We start from the raw sequence: 22,612 nt of genomic DNA on the forward strand, positions 1-22,612 counted from the left end.
GCGGCGCCTGTTCCCATCAGTGGGATTAATTCTTTTTCATTTAGGCTGCTTCGCAACGGCTGCATGCGGCTGTCTTCTAGCCAGTGTGGGGAATAGGGTTTTCACCCATTTGTAGATTGGTATTAGATGAGGGCGTAGTTTTACTGATTCTTAGATTCTCAGATTCGTAAAGATTAATTTAGGATCTTACGCTGATGTCATGGCAATGGTGGAAACAGGATGTCACTGTATCTGTGTGTGTGTGTGTGTGCGTGTGCGCGCGCGCGTGTGGATGTGTGCGTGTGGGTGTGCGTGCATGTGTGGAGGTGTGTTCATCTGTGCATGTGTGTTTCAACAGAGGGGCTCAGATGGTCTTAGGCTCCTGCACATTGGAGGTCAGCAGTTCCCATTCGTGCAATGAGCTCTATAAGCTCAGCCCAAAGAATCTGTCGTCCCCTGAAGCAGCCCACTGGCGCTATTCCTACCTCTTCTTTGTCCTCCATTTTCTCTTTTTTCTAGTTCTCACTTCTCTCCCTCTCTGCTGTCCCCGATATCTCTACTGCTGCCTCTGGCACTGCCACAACAACACCCCACCCAACCACACACACACGCACACACACACACCCCACCCAACCACACTCACTCATACACACACACACACACACACACACACACACACACACACGTCCGCACACGCACACACACACACACACACACACACACACACACACACACACACACGCACAGACGCACACACACACACACACACACCACTCGGCCCCCCATTGCAGGTCTCTCCTGGGGCTGATGTGCTGTATCTGATAAGAGGTAGAGAGAAGAGTCTTTGTCTGGGGAGACCCCTCAGCACTTACAGGCTCACCTCTGGCCCTGGGAGACCACCAGCCAGGGCTCGAGTTGTAGGGGGATGGTATGGGGGGATGCCATCCCCCCTACGATGAAAATGGTCTAAAACAGGCACCCCATTCACATATTGTGTTAAAATTGCACTTTTAATAACGCCATTTTCATAAAATGCTCGGGGGACAAAAGCCTGAACCCCCTATAGTCAGAATCCATCTCTGACCATGCCCCTTGCTTTGATTTTACAACTCGACCACTGCCACCAGCCACAGGTGAAGACCCCAGTGGGGACAGACCCTTGCTGCAGTAGGCTGCAGGGGTGCACTGTTCCCCCTTGCTGTACTCCTCCGTCATGCTCTGTCTCTTTCCATACCTCTCTGCCTTGCTTTGTCTCTTTCCATACCTCTCTACCTTGTTTTTTGTTTCATTATTTGTCTCTTTCACCAACATGATCTCCAAAAATTCTGTGCTCCTGGACACGGATGTTAAGGGCACAAAATCCGTGTCCAGGAGCACGGATTTTGCCAAAATTCTGTGCTCCTGGACACGGAATTGTTTTCCGTGCTCCTGGACACAGAATTGTTTTCCGTGATGGACACAGAGAAGTGCTCTCTCTATAGGCTAATCCCACAGCTCTATGTTTCCACAGTCTTGTGTTTTCTCAGGATTTTTCTAATTTCAAATAGTTTTTTCTAAAAAATTTTTCCTACTGACAGGTTAGGGTTAGGGATTGTTTTGGTCTGGGTACAGCTAGTTTTCTTTCATTCATTATATGAATTCGATAGCCTAGCAACAAACTGGAAAGGATATTTCTCAAAAATATGTCTTTAATGACAGGTTAAGGTTAGGGAATGTTTTGGTCAGGGCACAACTTCAATTGCTTTAGCATTATTTTGTTTAGAATTACCATTTGGTATGTATTTTCTAATGATAGATTTACACAGTGCTATGGTAATAGCCTATAGAAAGCACTTCCGTGTCCAGGAGCACGGAAAACAATTCCGTGTCCAGGAGCACGGAAAACAATTCCGTGTCCAGGAGCACGGAATTTTGGCAAAATCTGTTAGCCTGGTGAACCAGCGTCACCCGCTGGACGGCAAAATGTTTTGTCTACGGGTGGGTCTGGCCTCGCATATTGATTCAATGAAGCCAGAATGCCATGAATCTGGCAAACCAATTACAACGCAAATATGTGTATTGAATCAAAGCGGGCAGGGGTTTGAGGGAAGGTTGTTCTCATCAACAATCTTCGGATGTATTATGCATCGAGGCCAGACTAAATTAGACATCCACATTTAGTCTGGTTTATCAGGCTAAAAAGCTGTGCTCCTGGACACGGATTTCGTGTCCTTAACATCCGTGTCCAGGAGCACAGAATTTTTGGAGATCAGGCTGCTTTCACAGAGTTTGGCTAATCTCCTTGACTCCCTGCCTCACATATTCTCTCTCGTTTTCCCTGTTTCTCCCTCTTCTACTAAACTGCATGCTGATCTCTCTCTTGTTCTCTCTCTCTCTCTCTCTCTCTCTCTCTCTCTCTCTCTCTCTCTCTCTCTCTTTCTTCCCCCATCCATTCTTGCCATTAGTTGTGCTATTACCATTAGCCCCTGTCTTTGCTAATGGCAGTGGTATGATAATTACACAAGCAGATAGATTGGGACAATATTATTATAATTAATTTTAGATTGTGCAGTTAATTAGGAGCACTGGCAATCTGTGTCTTTATTAGCAGTTTTGTAAAGATAGAGCCTCAGTCAAATAAACACATGTAATTGCTTCTAACATACTTGTGTGGCTGCTTTGGTTGTTCATGTGTTTTTTTCCTTCTTTGCACACTAATCAAGCATTCTATTCATTTGTGTGAACAAGGTAAATCTCGTCTTGAAATATTCAAATTCTTCCCTCTGGCAGTTTTGTTTGTTGGTACATTACCTTGAGCTTCAAGCATATTTTGCATGTGGGCTTCCTATTTCTGCTAACCTCACAGCTTTTATCAGCGTAGTAAGCAAGTAAGTAACCAAATGTTATGTATAGAGCACATTTAAAAACAGTGCAAAACTGACCAAAGTGCAGTACAGTAACTGTATGAGAGTATGAGAGGTTTTTTAAGTCAAGGTTATTTAGTCTGTAAGTGAAAGCATAGTTCAAGATCAGGTTTTATTATTCCACAAACGATGTTCAAGTGGGCCAACATTGTTTGTCTCAGCAAAACAGGGGTAGATTTCTCAAAGGCGAAGTAGCTAGTCGGTTAGCAACTTTGCAGAGTAGATACTATAAAAGTTGCTAACTCCTGTGTCTCGAACGTTAGCACACAAAGTAACTACTGCTCGGAGTAATGTGCACTCTGAAGTAGTGGTGACTTTGAAAGTGAGGCGCCTCCTATCCGTATCTCGACAGTGAAGTTGAAGTACAGCTGGAGTAGATCCATTGAGTCCAGACATCACCTCAGCCACCCCAAGTAACACACAGCGCTAGTCTACTTCAGAGTGTGACTCCACCCATTAGCTAAACTTGTAGTACATATTTGACCACAAATGTGTCAATATCTTTTAATCCTGTGGTGCAAAAGCGATGAAAATCAATCGACATGCACACAAAGTGATGATACAGCTGCGAGAGTGTTCAGAACACAAATTCACGTCATGTCATTTGTTCGTGAAAAAAAACGTCATATCCTTGGAATCTGATGAATCCCAGACTAATAATATACTTTTAGCTGTATACCGATTGAATTGCGTCTCATTTCGATGTGTAATTTGTGAGATATTTAGATAAGAAAGTATCGGTTACTCCCGGAAATGCCCTGCCTTACGTGTCAAGTACTTAAATTTTCTTGGCGCGAATTTCATTTCATAGCCTAGGGGTATTTACACTTGCCTATCAATGGGATGACGCGGGCCACGCAGGTTCGAAACCAGTGTGCAGCATGTTGACAACAACTCGTGAAATCGTGTTTTGGACCCTACAGTGTAACACATTTTCCCTTGGCTGCACGTGTGTGTTGGTAATGCACAACATAAATGATCTATTTCTGCCAGATATTTCCAACATTGTGGCACTGCAACCATGTGGATTCGAACCGGCGTGACTTCTGTTTTGCCATTGGGATGCAAGCGTGAATACCACTAGGCTATGTACTGAAATCCGCCCGAAAAAAAATTAGAGATATGACACTTCAACAGGCGATCTTTTGGGAGTAACCACAACTTTATTGTCCAAATATTTTACAAATTACACCTCGGAATGAAACGAAATCCAATCGGCATGCAGATAATACTGCATTATTGGTGCGGACGGTGTCAGATTGTAATGCCACGGCTGTGTTTTTTCACAAAGAAATTACAAGGTGTGTTGTGGAGGAAACAGCGGAGTCACGGTGTCGTGACATCCAATCAAATGTGCTGGTGGTGGTTGTACACTATTGCTTTCTACTTCACGCACTGAATTTAGGAGGAAACAGCTGAATCATGACTCAGCAATCATGCTTATCTCTTGTTGCTTCTTTGGTCACGCACTGCAATGCCAAGAAAGTAAGTAGCGGTGTGGACTCAGGAAAGTGGCCGCACTACTTTTGGCTTACTGTGGAAATAGTAAGGTTTCGAGAAATGCACGGATTTCGCCTTGAAGTAAGTAGATAACTACAAAGTATGTCTGTAGTTCAAAGCTAACATTGCGGGAACGCACCCCTGGGGTGGATTTCTCAAAGGGGAAGTAGCTAGTCGGTTAGCAACTTTGCAGAGTAGATACTATAAAAGTTGCTAACTCCTGTGTCTCGAATGTTAGCACACAAAGTAAATACTGCTTGGAGTAATGTGCACTCTGAAGTAGTGGTGACTTTGAAAGTGAGGCGCCTCCTATCCGTATCTCGACAGTGAAGTTGAAGTACAGCTGGAGTAGATCCATTGAGTCCAGACATCACCTCAGCCACCCCAAGTAACACACAGCGCTAGTCTACTTCAGAGTGTGACTCCACCCATTAGCTAAACTTGTAGTACATATTTGACCACAAATGTATCAATATATTTTAATCCTGTGGTGCAAAAGCGATGAAAATCAATCGACATGCACACAAAGTGATGATACAGCTGCGAGAGTGTTCAGAACACAAATTCACGTCATGTCATTTGTTGGTGAAAAAAAAGTCATATCCTTGGAATCTGATGAATCCCAGACTAATAATATACTTTTAGCTGTATACCGATTGAATTGCGTCTCATTTCGATGTGTAATTTGTGAAATATTTAGATAAGAAAGTATTGGTTACTCCCGGAAATGCGCTGGCTTACGTGTGAAGTACTTAATTTTTTTAGTGCGAATTTCATTTCATAGCCTAGGGGTATTTACGCTTGCCTATCAATGGGAAGACGCGAGCCACGCGGGTTCGAAACCAGTGTGCAGCATGTTGACAACAACTCGTGAAATCGTGTTTTGGACCCTACAGTGTAACACATTTTCCCTTGGCTGCACGTGTGTGTTGGTAATGCACAACATAAATTATCTATTTCTGCCAGATATTTCCAAAATTGTGGCACTGCAACCATGTGGATTCGAACCGGTGTGGCTTCTGTTTTCCCATTGGGATGCAAGTGTGAATACCACTAGGCTATGGAATGAAATCCGCGCAAAAATTTCTTAGGCATATGACACTTTAACAGACGATTTTCTGGGAGTAACCACAACTTTATTGTCCAAATATTTTACAAATTACACCTCGGAATGAAACGAAATCCAATCGGCATGCAGATAATACTGCATTATTGGTGCGGATGGTGTCAGATTGTAATGCCACGGCCGTGTTTTTTCACAAAGAAATTACAAGGTGTGTTGTGGAGGAAACAGCGGAGTCACGGTGTCGTGACATCCAATCAAATGTGCTGGTAGTGGTTGTACACTATTGCTTTCTACTTCACGCACTGAATTTAGGAGGAAACAGCTGAATCATGACTCAGCAATCATGCTTATCTCTTGTTGCTTCTTTGGTCACGCACTGCAATGCCAAGAAAGTAAGTAGCGGTGTGGACTCAGGAAAGTAGCCGCACTACTTTTGGCTTACTGTGGGAATAGTAAGGTTTCGAGAAACGCACAGATTTCGCCTTGAAGTAAGTAGATAACTAGTCAAGTCAAGTCAAGTCAAGTAGGTTTTATTGTCAATTTCTTTACATGCACTGGTCATACAAAGAATTTGAAATTACATTTCTTGCTTTCCCATTAGACATAGACTAATCTAGGTAAGGACATAGACAGTATAGACATAGACAGTACTTATACATGGACTTAAGACAGTATGGACATAGACAGTGCTCATACAGACATTTAAAGTGCAAGACTGGACAACAGAAGACTTGTAGAGGACATACATTAAGAGGCATCTGTTGTGCTTTTGTGCTTTTCCTAAAAAAAGTCCTTTATAGCGTTCTGACATGGTAATAGTAGCATTTTGAAGAAAATAAATATTAAAAAAGGTCTGTCAAGTACACCAGCAGCAGTGTGTGTGTGTGTGTGTGTGTGTGTGTGTGTGTGTGTGTGTGTGTGTGTGTATGTGTGTGTATGTGTTTAGTGCAGGTAGAAGGTGCGGTGTGCGTCTTGTGTGTGTGTTCGTGTGTCTGTGTGTGTGTGTGTGTGTGTGTGTGTGTGTGTGTGTGTGTGTCAGTGTGTGTATGTTTGGGTTTAGTGCAGAAAGTGCAGTGTGCTTGTGTGTGTGTGTGTGTGTGTGTGTGTGTGTGTGTGTGTGTGTGTGTGTGCATGTTTTGAGTTAGTGCAGGTTGAAAGTTCAGTCACGAGTATAGTAGTGCAGGTGGAATGTTCAGTCGCAGATATGGTGGTGGGGGGATGGGGGGGGGGTTGTCAGTGGCCTTGCTGGCTAGAGGCTGACAGTGGAGGGAGAGTGGGTTGAGTGTTCAGCATCTTGATCGCTTGGTGCATTGTGCTGCTCGCCAGCCTGGTGGTACGGGAACGGAGGCGCCTGTACCTCTTTCCAGAGGGCAGGAGGCTGAGCAGTTTGTGTGCAGGGTGGCTTGTGTCTTTGATGATCATCAGTGCTTTCCGGGTGAGGCGTGTGGTGTAAATGTCCTGCAGGGAGGGGAGTGGTACTCCAATGATCTTCTTCGCTGTGTTCACAACACGCTGGAGTGTCTTCCTGTTTTTCTCCGTGCAGCTTCCTCCCCACACTGTGATGCAGTTGGACACGACGCTCTCTATGGTTCCTCTGTAGAATGTTGTCATGATGGAGGGTGTAGCACTTGCCTTCTTTAGTTTGCGCAGGGAGTAGAGACGCTGATGGGCCTTCTTCGCCAGTGATGTAGTGTTGGTGGTCCAAGAGAGGTCGTCGCTGATGTGCACTCCAAGGAACTTGGTGCTGCTCACTCTCTCCACAGCATCGCCGTCGATGGTCAGTGGTGGCAGTTGTTTTTGGACCCTTTGGAAGTTGACAACAATCTCCTTGGTCTTGTTGACATTCAGCAGGAGGTTGTTGTCTTTGCACCATCTGGCCAGCAGGTCTACTTCTTCTCTGTAGTGAGTCTCATCGCCCTTGGTGATGAGGCCCACCAGTGTTGTATCATCCGCAAACTTCACTAGATGGTTAGTGCTGTGGGTCGTTGTGCAGTCGTGTGTCAGCAGCGTGAACAGCAGGGGGCTGAGAACACAACCTTGCGGAGCCCCCGTGCTCAGGGTCAGGGTGCTCGAGGTGTTGTTCCCTACCCGTACTGCTTGTGGTCTTTGCATCAGGAAGTCCAGCAGCCAGTTGCAGAGGGAGGTGCTGAAACCTAGTTTGTCCAGTTTTCTGATGAGTTGTTGTGGTATTATGGTATTGAATGCTGAACTGAAGTCAATGAACAGCATTCTCACATATGAGTCTTTATTGTCCAAGTGGGTGAGGGCTGGATGGAGGGCAGAGCAAATTGCATCCTCCGTGGATCGCTTGGCTCGGTATGCGAACTGGTAGGGGTCTAGGGTGGGGGGTAGGGTGGCTTTGATGTGTGACAGGACTAGCCGTTCGAAGCACTTCATGATTATGGGCGTCAGTGCTACAGGACGGTAGTCATTGAAGCATGATGGTGATGATTTCTTCGGCACAGGTATGATGGTAGCAGCTTTGAAAAGTGATGGGATGACTGCTTGCTCCAGAGAGATGTTAAAGATGTCTGTGAAGACATCCTTCAGCTCTTCTGCACAATCCTTCAACACTCGGCCTGGTATGTTGTCTGGGCCAGCTGCTTTGCGTGGGTTGATGGTGGCCAGTGTCCTCTTAACACTGGCAGAGGACAGGTAAAGGGGTTGATCATGGGGGGGAGGGGGAGTTTTCTGTGGGTGAGTGTCATTTTGTGCTTCAAAGCGGGCAAAGAAATTGTTCAGGTCGTTTAGCAGAGAGGTGTTGTTGTCACAGCTTCGTGGTGCAGGCTTATAGTCCGTGATGGCCTGTATGCCCTGCCACAGGCTCTGTGCATCTCTGCTGTCTTTGAAGTGTGTTGTTATTTTGTCTGAGTATTCCTTTTTTGCTTTCCTGATGCCCTGGGACAGGTTAGCCCTAGCTGTCTTTAGGCCAGCTACGTCTCCTGCTCTGAAGGCTTTGTCTCTGGCCCTCAGCAGTCGGTGAACGTCTCCTGTGAACCATGGCTTCTGGTTGGCCCTGGTAGTGATGTGTTTTATTTCTGTAACATCATTGATGCATTTTGTGATGTAGGAGGTCACGGTGTCTGTGTACTCCTCAATGTCAATGTGATTGCTGTGGGTGGCAGTTGTTTTGAAAATGTCCCAGTCTGTGGTTTCAAAGCAGTCCTGAAGTCGTGAGATGGCTCCCTCAGGCCATTTTCTCACCTCCTTCTGAACTGGTTTGGTGAGTTTTGCCTTTTGTCTGTAAGCTGGCAGTAGCAGAATTTTCGTGTGGTCTGATGATCCAATGTGGGGGATGGGCTTTGCCTTGTATGCTCTCTTCTGATTTGTGTAAACGAGGTCCAGGGTGTTTTGTTCTCTTGTTGGGAAGTTGACATGTTGATGAAATTTTGGAAGTACTGTTTTGAGATTTCCGTGGTTGAAATCTCCCAGTACCACTGTGAAGGCATCTGGGTGTGCATCTTGTTGTTCGCTGATGCCCCGATGCAGCTCGTTCAGTGCCTCGCTTTTGACGCCATTGTTGTTGCTGGGTGGGAGGTAGACGGCGACTAATAGGATAGCGGATATTTCTCTGGGTAAATAAAAGGGTCGGCACTTGATGATCATGAACTCCACTCGTGGAGAGCAGTGCCTCTGTACTACCGTAGCATTATTGCACCAAGCATCATGTGTGTAGACACATATTCCTCCCCCTCGTTTTTTCTCTGCAAGGGCTCTGTCCGCTCGGTGGCACGTTAGTTGTTCCAGTTGTAAAGCCGAATCGGGTATGCCGTCGTTCAGCCATGATTCGGTGAACACCGTAACGCAGCAGTTCCTCACGGTTTTGTTCGCTGACCTTAGTAGCCGTATGTCATCCATCTTATTGTCCAGAGATCTGACGTTTGCCAAGAGAATTGATGGTATTGCTGGACGAGTTGGGTTGGCTGCAAGCCGTGTCTCGACGCCACCTCGTTTGCCCCTTTTCCTAATTCTTGAGCATCTTTTTCTGTGTCGGCATAGCGAGGCAGACGGGTCCGATGTAGTCCTATGCCGCCGGAGAATTCCTAGTTCTTCCAGAGTCTTCATTGGTACATCCAATACATTGCTTAAGTTGTCCATTCTTATCTGCAACAGCTGTTGCCGACTGTACGTGCGTTCCGACATATTTTCCGACGATAGACATTTCGAAGGACACATTTTTAACACAAATAAACACTGAAAGTTGGGAAAGCAAGGGGCTGCTGCAACCTACGTGCGCCGCCGCCGGAAGTTATGTTACTACAAAGTACATCTGTAGTTCAAAGCTAACATTGCGGAAACGCACCCCAGTATAGCATAGTTTGAAAGTCATCATGACCATAAATGCTTCTTTTGATGGATAAACGCTCCTTTTGATGGCTAAAGCTTTCACCTTTCCTATTCAGTACACCAAACAGTACAAACAAAACAATAGAATCCCTTCAAGACAGAACAACATCTTATTTCTAAATTTAGAATATGCCAAGTAGACCTTTGATGTGTGTGCTGTGTTTGTAGGGTTGTTTAAAATAGAAATGCACCGGATCCAAGATCCGGTTCCGGATCCGGCAGGATAATAGGGTTTTTCACAGGATCCGGGTCCGGCAGGATCTTAAGCAGTGGATCTGGTGTCCGACAGTTACCTAAAATCAGGATCTGGTGCATCTCTAGTTTTTACATAGCCTAGACTTTTCAGTTAGTCTTTCACAACCCCAATCGCCGCATGGAGTGAAAGTCCTTTGGAAGTGGCCGATGCAGGCAGTGTGGCAGTAAGCCAATGAGTCTAAAAAATAGTTTGAGCCAACGTAATAAAATGGGCCCAGGTGTGCGAGTAGGCTATGTGTTTCAACCCTTTCGTAGGATCCGGTATCTGGTTCCGGATCCGGCAGGATCTTAAGCAGTGGATCCGGTATCCGGCAGGATCTTAAAAATCAGGATCCGGTGCATCTCTAATTTAAAATATAACTGCTGTGTGTGTTGAAGAAGTAGCCGTGGAAGGGTAATTTATTTTGACATTGCTGTTCTTCAAGGGCACATGTGTTTCACAAATATCCCTGTCTTACTTGATTTCTGATGAACGTGACATTTCAAGTTTTGAGAAAAACAACTAAATATCATGTTGATGATTTGCCCTTGGCAAGCACGATCAGGCGCTTTGTTTGTTTGCATAGATCAAAATAAAGTAAATGCAGGCATCTTCACAAAAACATTCTTCATGCAGAAACTGCCAGTACTGTCTATTAATCTAGACTAGTGTGTACATTATATATCCAGTGTTGTACTTTGTATTTGCCGTAAAAGTGATCTGACATTTACCTCGAGGCACAGCCACTGTGGAAGGTGGAAACCACTGTGAAAACCTGCACATTTATTTTTAAGCTTTTACAGTACACTCTGCTGGTTTTACTGTACACGCCGCAGTACCCAAACCACTCGAGTTCATTGTGAATTTTGCAGCTTGAAGTGTTTACACTGTGACCTTCTCGCTTCGTGGTGCATATAACTTAATTGAACTTGCAAACTCTCCCCAAGCAATCAGTATAGATCTATCAAACACTTCCTCTGCGCATTCATTCAGAAACTGTATTACTCAAAAATAATCTCAGGGTCTCAGTGAAGCTGTTGCACCTCTGTAGAGTTAATATGCATGTTTGGCTACGGTGAAAGTGTTACCCCAAATACGAAGCCCCATCTTAATCAAGGCAAAAGTTGTAGAATTAGAACTTGTGCATTAACATTCGCTCACCCATGGGATGAAATGTACTCTCCTCTGATTGGCTGGCAATTGTCTGATGTTTTGTTTTTTTTAGTTTGGAATTTCAACTCAAAAAACAGGCGTTGCGGTATTCTTGACTATGAATCATGATCCCAAAAGGTTGACTGAAAACATGCACTGCAGACTCAAATGAAAACTTCCTGCAGTCTGCAGACAATCCAACACTTGTTAATTGTATGCAGGGCTTTGAACCGGTATTTTTTTCCAATGGGTTTGTTCCGAACAGAATTATAACGTTTCTGGTTATATGTTCCAACCATAAATTGACGTTACCGAACCGGTTAGAACAAAAAAATATTGTTCCCGGAAAGGTTAATTTCGTTCCTATCAGCTGATTACTCCCCATATCTGCTGTATAATCAAGAAAGACGGAAGTGCAAATGGGTCAGCCTACATTCCAAACTGTTTATTCAAGCGGATGAAAAGAATTTCCTCCAGAATCTTGTCATTCATGGACGACCTAAGCGGAGAAAGAATAAACCTCAAATATGAAAATGCGCACTCCACGTTGACTAGGGTCACGGTAGCGCTATTACGGACATTGTGAGTTTGTGCATATCTGCATATGAAGCGGCCATGGATGCCCATTAACGAAGAATGTTCTCGTGCGCCTTACAGTAAATGCTCCTCTCTGCAATATGTCTAACAACGATGCAATGGGATCTCGGCCCTTTTGTATGCCAATGGTTTCTCTTATTTAGGATTTGGAGTGGAGATTTTGTAATCCACCGCTCTCTCTCCATTCAGTCAGTGAATGTCTAATGTCACACAGGACGTGAACCTCGGCCGTCATGGTGACGTGCTCTGGAAAATAATTAGGCCTACTTTTTTTTAGTTTGAGGAACAAAAAAAAACCGGTATTAACCGGTTACCATTATTTTTCAATAACTGTTACTGTTCCAGAACATTAAATATAATAACATTTCCGGTTTCGTTTCTGTTCCATGTAAAATACAAAAAGTTCCCGGTTTTCGTTTTCGTTCCTTGAACCTTGAACAGACCCTGCAGTCCTAACGTTTAAAAAGTGAATTGTCATGTCCCCTACTATCTTCCTAAATCATAGACAGGCCATCAAACAGACCGACAGGGAAATGGCATGAAATCGATCAGCACTTATTACCTCGCTCTTTCATGTGAGAAGCCAGAACAGACAGACCTCTCTGACCTGACACCTACAGTAGGTCTGTACAGTAGGTGTCCTCTCTGCAGGGCTGGACTGAAGGAGAAATAGGGCCCAGGCACCTTTGGCTTAAAGGCGCCCCTCATAACCTCATTAGTAGTGCAAGTAGTGGTGCAGAACTGACTCACCGGTGGGCCCCGCAACCTTGTGGGCGCCTATTTTCAGAAATGTAAGAAAAAACAAAATAAATTGTTTTTGTTTTTTTTACATTTCTGAAAATAGGGGCCCACAAGGGTGCGGGGCTCACCGGGAAATACCCGCTATGTCAGATGGCCAGTCCAGCCCTGCCTCTCTGGATGTGACCTACAATAGATGTTGAGGGACTGCTGCTTTTTTTTTCGTCTTGTCACTGTCTTTGAAATTATTTCTATCTTCAAGTGTTTGGATGCATTCAGTATGAAGAAGTGTTTGACTTTGACACCTTACTGATTTTTTTCCAATGGTTTCAATGGCTCTCTTCTCTCTCTTGATTTACTGTATAAATCCCTGTCTGTCGTTTTCTTCCTCCTTTCTCTGTGTCTATCTCTCGCTCTCTCCACTTCTTTATTCTTCTCTCCTTCTCCCTGTAATTCCTGCTCCTTCAATATCCCATCTCTATGTCATTGTTTTTTATCCTTCCCTCCCATTTTATTTATCCATCACGCTCTTTCTCCTCCCTCTTTCTCTCTTTCTTTCATTTTCATATACTGTATCAATACCCCTGTCTCTTTCACTTTTCATTCTCATGTTCGCTCTCTGTCATTGTCTTTGTCTCATGTTATTTCTCTCACTCTCCCCCTCCACCTCTCTCTATCCTCTCTCTCTCTCTCTCTCTCTATTTTTATATCGTTCTCTTTCTGTGTCCCCCACCCACAGCGTTTTGTGAAGAGGGCTGTCGTAATGGAGGAACGTGTGTGGCTCCAAACACCTGCGTCTGTCCCTCCGGCTTCACGGGCCGTCTCTGTGAGACAGGTATGGTAGGCTCCGCCGCTGCACCGCACTGTCACACACTTCTACACATCTGCACACCATGAGGGATCTCCCCATAGCCTGAACTACAGTGCACACTAGGGGTGTAATTCACAGCCTCCATGATGATACGACATACGTCGATACATTTCGATTATTCTTTACACCCCTAGAGCACACTATTATGATCCTCCCCACCAGGGCTTGACATTAACTTTTTCACTTGCCGGTCACTGTGGCTAGTGGTTTTCCAGGGTCACTAGCCATCCAGCTATTCTACTAGCCACAAATTTGATTTGTATTTTTTTAATTTATTTTTTTTAATCATACTTAAGCCAAGAAGATGAATGCATGGGTTTCTATGTGAAAAACAAAAACAAATAGAAACTGAGTAACTGACCTTTTTCTTGAACTTAAATACAAACAATTGATACACACAGGGCAAAGTGCAGAATATACGCTATTCTGATATGTCCTACCACAGAATAAGCTACCTGCTAAATTGGCTAGTGACACTGAAATTGTTACCAGCCACAGCCAAGTTTTACCAGCATTTGGCCGGTTGGCAGGTGCCAGTGTCAAGCCCTGCTCTCCACAGTCATAGATGCACACCATTGCAGATCTCTCCACAGTCACAAATGCATGTCCCACTCTCAGATGAGGCTGTGTTAAACGATAACTTATATAACGATAACTGCCAATTTTGACATGCAGTTGTAATGCTCACCACAGCACGAAAAGGGGGATTTGTGACAATGAACTCGTCCCTAATCGTCCACGGACTTGCCTAACTTTCGTCTGATTTTGAGCGCTTGAGAGAATCAAAACTAACAATTTTGATGACACCTAACTCGCCCGGAAGCGAATCGCGAGCCGCGGAAAGGTCTCACAGCAGGGTGTTAATGGCCCAACGATTACCACATGAAAGGCAATGACAGCCAGCCCGGAACGCGGACTAGCCTTGCTCTTATTGGACGAAAAAGACACGTGACTCAAAGTAAAAGAGCTGCGCTATTGGTTAGCAGCTACGACCTTCTATTGGTCACGTTGGATTAATTTATGCAGACCGTATACAGTAGGTCCGTATAATTATGCAAAAAATATTATTACTAATATACCTAGGTTGATTTTACTTTGTATATTCACATCATTATAGGCTGCACTGTGATGGGGCTTTAGCATGCATGATGTGAATTTATTGATAAAATGAAAAATGAAATGAAAATGTTTTTTTAAAAAACGCTTTTAATATCACACCAAACAATGTACACACACTTTGACAAGAACCATGCAACTACACACATACCCTGCAAACAATAGGTCTATATGCAGTGATGTACACAGCACTCAGGTCACAAATGTACAACTAGGAAACATTTCATTACCGACAGGTTAAGTTTGGGCAGGCTGTCATCATGCTTTAGCGTACGTATCGCACGCTAGTGCATGGTGCGACGCATTTTGAATTCAAAGCGTGCTCCTCAACGCAACGGTAAAGCGCTTTCATGCACTTTTGACTAGTGACGAGGTTTGCGCAGTTTTCCCGCCGTGTCGGCGATTTTGTTTTGTCACAGCGCATTTCTGTTACTAAACGCAAATATGTTTTGCTGTGCCCTAACCAAAACCACCCCTAAACCTAACCTGTCAGTGAAGTAATGTTTCTGCTGCTTTACTTTTGCCAAGAACAGCGAGATTAGGCGAATTTCTACCTAAATTGTGCCTAAATCAAAACCATCCCTAAACCTAACCTGTCACAGGGCGTTGTGGAGCACGACTTAACTTGAAAATGCGTATTGGACACACGCGATAGTGAGTTCAAATCAGCGTGTCATAGATACGCTTAGCCTATGCATGATGTTTGGGAAGGGCACAATTCATAAAACTCAGAAACATACAATGCTTTTTCAAAAAAGGGTTCTATGTTCCCCGCTGCATCCAAGTAGACTCATACCTGCAAACTCAGGAGGGTTGAAAAAGGTGACAAACTAATCGCGGCATCGCGGCGACCCCCCCCCCCCCCCAAAAAACAGGGAAAAAGACACTATTTTATTTACTACACAATTAGAAATCAGACTTGTAAAATTATGTTATTCCTCACCAGCCAATATATGTCTTACAAGCCAAACATACACTCACCCAGAGGCAATTCTAGGTTAAGCTGGGACCCCAAGCGAAAATTCAACAACTACTGTTGAAGTCTTAGCTGTTATTCACCATCTAGTTTGGGGGCCCCAAGCGGCGGCCTATCTGACCAAGTGACAAGAAGCGCCTCTGCACTCACCACCTGTCAAAAAAGTTGTCCTATTTACCAGCCAAAAGGAGGGAGCACATGGTCACTTGGGGTTGTCTTAACTTTGAGCCCCACTGCAATTGACTATGAAATTAAAGCATTTGTTGTTTTTGGCTAAAGAGGGTAAATAATAGGGAAATGTAGCCTATAATATAACTACCTATATAAAATAGTACCAACGCATTTTAGTGAATTTATGAATGAATGATAGGCTAGTCGAATGCATTTCCCCAATAAAATGGTGTTGTACTATTTGAAGATTTATTTATTTAGATTGTAGAAAAAGATAACAGATGTCATCTAGGTTAGAAGGCTATTTAGATTAATAATAGTAGGCCTAGGCTATGTCCTTGGTGGCTAACATTAAAATCATGATTGCACACGTTGCAAAATGATTCATATAATAGCTATTGAGGGGCGGGTGCATGACAAATAGCTATTGCTATGCATTCCTCTGACGTTTATGAAGGTTTCATCGAGTGTGTACGTGGGCTCTCGCTATTCCCGGTTAAATGATCCGACATAGGGAACAGAATTTAGTTCTCTTCTAATCTGCCAATTTATAGCGCAGTCTGGCCCTGCCTACCGTCATTCTCTAACACATTTTCTCACTCTGAAGTATTCAATACCGTTTTGGTCAAAATGATCAAAACAAGCATCCATGTATTGCCCTCAATTCAAATAAAGCGAAACATCCATGTTAGGACCGCAGAACTGCTGCCGTTGGGCTATATATTTAGCTAATGAGACAAATCACAATTCCCAAACCCTGCTCAAATCCCATTTACCTTGGTCCTTTGAAACGGTGATTTGGACAGCGGTCATTTGTAAAAGTAAAGCGACAGTACCAAGGTAGAAGATAATGACAGGTGGGATACGTGTGTTTCGCGACCACCGTTTCATCAGCTGTTCGCTCCTCCGACTGGAACGGTGCATTGGAAAGTTTTGCCGCCAGTTGAGCCGTCTGAATTAGCGCTCTGATTGGTCAATGTTTCCCCCGACACACGTTACCGGCCAATGGGAAGGACAGCCAGTAAAAGATCAATAGAATGTCGCTCAACCATAATGTCTGAAGAACTACGACTAGCAGATTTTATTATAGTACCGTATCCAGTCTATCTGTCTAGTCTTTCTCTGTCTGCCTACCCCCCCCCAAAAAAAACTCTTCGGATCTACACGATTCACATAAGTGACCTATTTTGAGATCAAAACGGCGAATTTCGCCGAAAGGTGACAAGTTTGCAGGTATGTAGACTGCTGCCACATTGCTAAGAGCAGGTTGTTGTTACATCTCTGACAGGTTAGGTTTAAGGATAGTTTTAGTCAGGGCACATACAAAAATGGATTTTAGTAAAAGTTGTCAATTCATAGTAAATATGTGGTAAATATGAAAGTAAGAGGAAAAATACTACAGGTACTGCCTTTTAATACAGACTATACAGGTATGTACAACATTATAAACATTGCTGTTGATTTCATGTTCTTCAGAAAGCCAATCATGCCAGCAGGGTCTACTGAAGGTCTCTGGTCACTGCGTCCTCGTCATACTGCAACAGGCACTCAGTCTCACTTCTGGGAGCTGTAGAAACAATAAATAAATTAATACTTCACCATGCACCTCATATTGACATAGCAAATATATCAATAAGCAAGTCATATTGAGCCCAACAGGGATAATCTCCTATTTCAGTCTTCTATGGTCTCATGCACTATGTCTCCCTGCCAGGATATGTAGAATGTAAGAAAATAAATCAAAACATAGCAATGCACCACATTGACAACTTATCTATAAAGTAGCACAAGTCATATTGCCAATGTAGGCCAGGGGTGGGGAACCTATGTCTTGAGGGCCGTTTGCGACCCTTGAGGCCGTTTTATCTGGTCCCCGATATAATTTTAATGTTATTCAGCTTCACATAAAATATGACATATTTTGTAAAGGAACCTTAGAAAATACATTTGCAATACAATTAAGTTATATTCAGGGAAGCTGAAGAAGGTGGTGTTTGTTTAAATGTGGCTGCCTTCAATATAGGTCTAAAGTGAAGGGGAAAATCCTGGTTTGTGTTCATAGTACGGCCCTTGGAGGACTTTTACGGCCCCTCGGATGAATTTGAATTGGCCCTTCGAATGAGAGGTTCCCCACCACTGACGTAGGCTATAGGTTAAGCTTACCCTCTTTCACTCTTCTGTGGTGAGACTGTGCCCATTTTGGGTTGACCTCCACACGCGTCTGTAGCACAGCACACAGGATTGCAGGACACAGCATCCTGCAGGACACTACAAAAAAACCAAAAAAAAAAAAACCAAGGGGAATGAATAAATGACCTGACCAGTTATTAAACAAATGAAAATTGATGTGCCAGAGCTGTGGTAAAAGTAACCTTGGGTCCAAATCATCTAGGCCTAGGGTGGGTGTGTGTGTGTGTGTGTGTGTGTGTGTGTGTGTGTGTGTGTGTGTGTGTGTGTGTGTGTGGTAAATCCAGTGTTCACATTATTCAGATATGAGAATTAATTAATTCATTCATTTTAACTGACATTAGTACATACCCATATCAGTGCCATTTCACCCTGCCAAGACACTGGACCTGGGTCTATTGGAGCTCTCTACTCAGGGTGTCCTCGTTATACTGCAGCAGGCACTGTTGTTTCTATAGTTCCTAGAAGCGAGACAAATAAATAAATACTTTGCCATGCACCTCATATTGACATAGCAAATATGTCAATAAGCAAGACCTATTGAGCCCAACAGGGATAATCTTACACTATATCAGTTTTCTGTGGTCTCTTGTAAGATTGGCCCATCACCATTCTGCAGGACACTATGTCTCCCTGCCAGGATATGTAGGATGTAAGAAAATAAATCAAAACATAGCAATGCACAGCATTGATTACTTATCTATAAAGTAGCACAAGCATACCTGCCAACCTTTACAAAAATTTTTGAGTAGCAACTTATCGCGGCGCGGCAATTCACGGCGCAACAACTTGGCATGGCAAAGCAACGGGGCCGCCGGCGGGCCCATCTGAGAGGCTAATTTGTTTTGCATAGTCTGCCCTACACCTAGGGTTGCCAAATGTCAACAGGGAAGATATGAGACACTTCATTCAGGCAGGGGGTTTAGGGGTCCTCCCCGAGAAAAATTGCTTTTCTTAGATGCAATTTCCTGCATTTTAATGCATTTTAGCCTAACATCCTGTGTATCTGGCAAATAGTTTATCTTGCTCTTCACAGTGCTTTGAACTACCATAATTTACTAATTTTTCATGGAAGATGTTTTTTTTTTGTTTCACACCATAACACCAATAAAATGCTATGATATAGTGTGCTGGAATTCAGGCCCCTAAATTAACTTTATTGATCACCAGCCAATATGGCTGTTAATCTTACTAGTCAAACATACCACCAGTCTGGCTAGTAAGTGGCTATAGGCCTATTAAGTTATCCTATGTACCAGCCAAACAGAGCATTTGGTCTTTTGGGGGGTGTTAAGGAGCTGGAATTGAGTATGAAATTGAAGCATTTGCTGATTATTTTTTTGGCTGTAGAAGGTACATGTAGGAAAATGTATACTTTGATTCTATAATACAGAGGCATTTCAGTGATTTTAATGAACAAAAAGTTGAATTGTAATGATTCTTACATCATCTCCCCCAATATTAATAAATGGTAATGTTGTCACCTACTGTGAAGAAGCATCAGCAGAGTAGAGAAAAAGATAAAGACAAGTGTTATCTAAACTAGGATAATATCAGGTTGCCTTGGGGGCTAACATCAAAATCACACTTGCATTCATTCGGTACAAAATGCGTCATATAGTGGCTCTACTGAGGGACGGGGGCTAATGGCCATTGCTCTTGGGACGTATAGGGGCATGCACTAATTTAGGGGCATGCACGCTTCTTGTTTGTACTTCTCTGCATAATAGTAGGCCTATCTACCCTCATCTGCCGCCATGACTTGGCTATTGTTCACTGTTCGGCACATATATGATGATAGGAGAATTGATTTTTTATTAATAGATTGCCATACGTGATTACGGATAGTAGTCGTGGAGTGATGCATATTTGGTATGACGCACGACCTGTTACACTTGTTCACAGAATGGGTCACGACTCGGGGGGGAACAGTATTCCTATACGGTGTCATGGTAGGTTACAGATGTACTCCGAGCACAACCGTTAGAAATATCGCTTTATTTTCCCCGAGTTAAAATGATCCGACGCAAAGGGAAACCGAATTTAGTTTGCTGCTAATCTGCTAATTTATAGCGCAGTCATCGACACATTTCTCATTCGGAAGTAATCTCGTTTCGGTCCAATATCAAACAAGCAACAACATATTCCCGTCAAATACGGCGAAACATTGGGTGAACCATTACGACAGACCTCGGCCTTTATTTATTTTCATAAGTTTACGAATTTAGCAACTGGACGCAATTCACTATTCCCATACATGCAGTCACCTTTCTCAAAGCCCATTTACCTTTGAAACGGTGATTTTGACGGTGCTCACTTGTAAAACTACAGCGACAGTACCAAGATGGATAATACATGATGACAGGAGGAGGACACTTGTGTCAGAGATTATAGGACTATATTACTCAGTCTCTCTGCTTGTGTGATTTCGAAGCAAACTTTCTATCGGCAGCTGATGCCTCGACTCGAGAGGAGCGCAGCACACCAAATGAAGACCTCAAACTAGCGCTCTGATTGGTCAATATTCCCCCCACACACGTTGCTGGCCAATGGAAAGGCCAGCGCGAGACAATTGCAAGCAGAGCCATATCTACGGCTCTGTCTGGTTGCAAGTCTACAGAGCAATGTATTGGGCCCATGAACACACTTTGCTATTGGTTTTTCCCGTATTTTGAAGTGACAGCGCCGTAGTTTGATGTCAAAATCCGTATCTGCTACACAAAATGCGTAATGGTCGGCAGGTATGCACATGTCATATTGACAATGTAGGCCAGGGGTGGGGAACCTATGTCTCTAGGGCCGTTTGCGACCCTTGAGGCAGTTTTATCTGGCCCCCCGATATAATTTTAATGCTATTCAGCTTCACATGATATATGAAATATTTCTTGAAGGAATCATAGAAATGACATTTTCAATACAATTAAGGGTAACACTTTATAATAATGTTCCTTAGTAAAGACTCAGTAAATAATTAACTAATGATGAATAAAACATTAACAAATGTTTTTATTATTAACTAAGCTTTATTAATGCTTTATAAAATATCTACAAATGATATATTCAAGATTTTACACACCTTATAACAGACTATTTTATTCATTTACAAGCAACTTGTAAATGTTTGATAAATATGAAATATTAACATAACATTTCCTAGTCATTTACAAGCATTTGTTTACATTTCCTAATCATTTACAAACGTTTGTTAATGTTTTGTTCATCAATAGTTCATTATTTATTAAGTCTTTATAATGCTTTTTTGCATCCATTATTCTAAAGTGTTACCCAATTAAGTTATATTCGGGGAACCTAGAGAAGGTGGGGTCTGTTTTAACGGTGGCTGCCTTCAATATAGGCCTAAAGTGAAAGGGAAAATCCTGGTTTGTGTTCATAGTACGGCCCTTGGAGGACTTTTACGGCCCCTCGGATGAATTTGAAGCGGCCCTTCGAATGAGAAACGTTCCCCGACCCTGACGTAGGCTATAGGTTAAGCTTACCCTCTTTCACTCTTCTGTGGTGAGACTGTGTCCATTTTGGGTTGACCTCCACACGCGTCTGTAGCACAGCACACAGGATTGCAGGACACAGCATCCTGCAGGACACTTCAAAAAACAAGGGGAACGAATAAATGACCTGTCCAGTTCTATAAAAAAGAATACCCTGAAAAAGAACACCCTGTTGTTTCTACAGCTCCTAGAAGCGAGACAAATAAATTAAATACTTGCCATGCACCTCATATTGACTTGGGGTGCATCCCAATATGTGACCTTGCCTCCTCCACTTGCCTCCTCCACTTGCTTCTCGTCATGATGACATCACTGACAACAGCATTATATTTCAATATCTTGCAAAAGCTCAATTGTAAAGTCTTTTTCTCGTGTGCAATTGTTATGGTGAATGAAAAACAGTCCCTCAAAAGTTGTTGTGGCGAGGCTGACAGCTGGGAAACTTTATTGTTTTCTCCACGGAGGAGGGGCCAGGAGGCGGGACGAGGAGACAAGCACAAGTGGAGGAGGCAAGGTCACATATTGGGATGCAACCATAGCAAATGGGTCAATGAGCAAGTCATATTGGTCACAAAGAAGTTAATCTTACATTCTTTCAGTCTTCTATGGCGAGTTAGGCCTTCAGGTGACTCGTCTTCGCCATATTATGAGACTGCAGCCTGTGAAAACATGGTAAATAGAATAACCCATTAACCTTGGGTCCTAATATAATACATGGACATAAACTAGCCTACATTATTTAGACAAGGTCAGTAGACCTCCACGTGAAACAATAAGAAAAAGTGACCATACATAATTTCAATTTCTTGAAGAGGCCATCTACACTTATTTGTGCAACAAGTGCTGTTTTGAGGACCCATACTTTTTAAGGACAGGTTGCCTACTGTTGCAAATGGCAGGGTATTTCACATTGATTTCGGGGTGGCGTGCTCAACTTGACCACTCTGGTCGACATTGAGCTCGCGCTGATACATTGGGCTCGCGTTACTGAGAGCTGCCGACAGAACTACTCACGGTTAGCTTTCATAATATAGAACGCAACAAGGAAGAATCGGTCGGTTTGGTGAAAGGATCAGGATTCCCTGATTGACGCTCCCAACGCAGGACGCCCTGTCGGCTCGCTCCCACTAGCCAGACTATAATCGGTCCCACCGCCATATAACGGAGCTAGTTATTTTTTTGATGTTAGTTTTTTGTTTCTAACCCTAACCCTAACCTTCACCCTTAACCTAACCCTAAATTGCTTGTATGTGGCAGTGTATGATAAT

The 22,612-nt window shown here is 43.4% G+C and overlaps 1 protein-coding gene and 1 long non-coding RNA gene across 2 annotated transcripts in view; one reads left to right on the top strand and one right to left on the bottom strand.

Moving 5' to 3' along the window:
* Nucleotides 1-22,612, top strand: part of LOC134439183 (protein kinase C-binding protein NELL1-like) — a 289,261-nt gene that overhangs the window by 220,334 nt on the left and 46,315 nt on the right. The window contains exon 15 of the mRNA XM_063189062.1: nt 13,257-13,352. Coding sequence (XP_063045132.1) covers nt 13,257-13,352 — 96 coding nt within the window. The remainder of the gene's footprint in view (nt 1-13,256; nt 13,353-22,612) is intronic.
* Nucleotides 17,049-18,465, bottom strand: LOC134438797 (uncharacterized). Its single transcript, XR_010032663.1, has 4 exons — nt 18,404-18,465; nt 18,190-18,299; nt 17,815-17,919; nt 17,049-17,218 (listed from the first exon to the last, which is right to left on the bottom strand). It is a non-coding gene; the product is annotated as an uncharacterized LOC134438797 (long non-coding RNA).

The sequence above is a fragment of the Engraulis encrasicolus genome, chromosome 22, assembly GCF_034702125.1.
Source record: "Engraulis encrasicolus isolate BLACKSEA-1 chromosome 22, IST_EnEncr_1.0, whole genome shotgun sequence".
In the NCBI taxonomy this organism is placed as follows: Eukaryota; Metazoa; Chordata; class Actinopteri; order Clupeiformes; family Engraulidae; genus Engraulis; species Engraulis encrasicolus.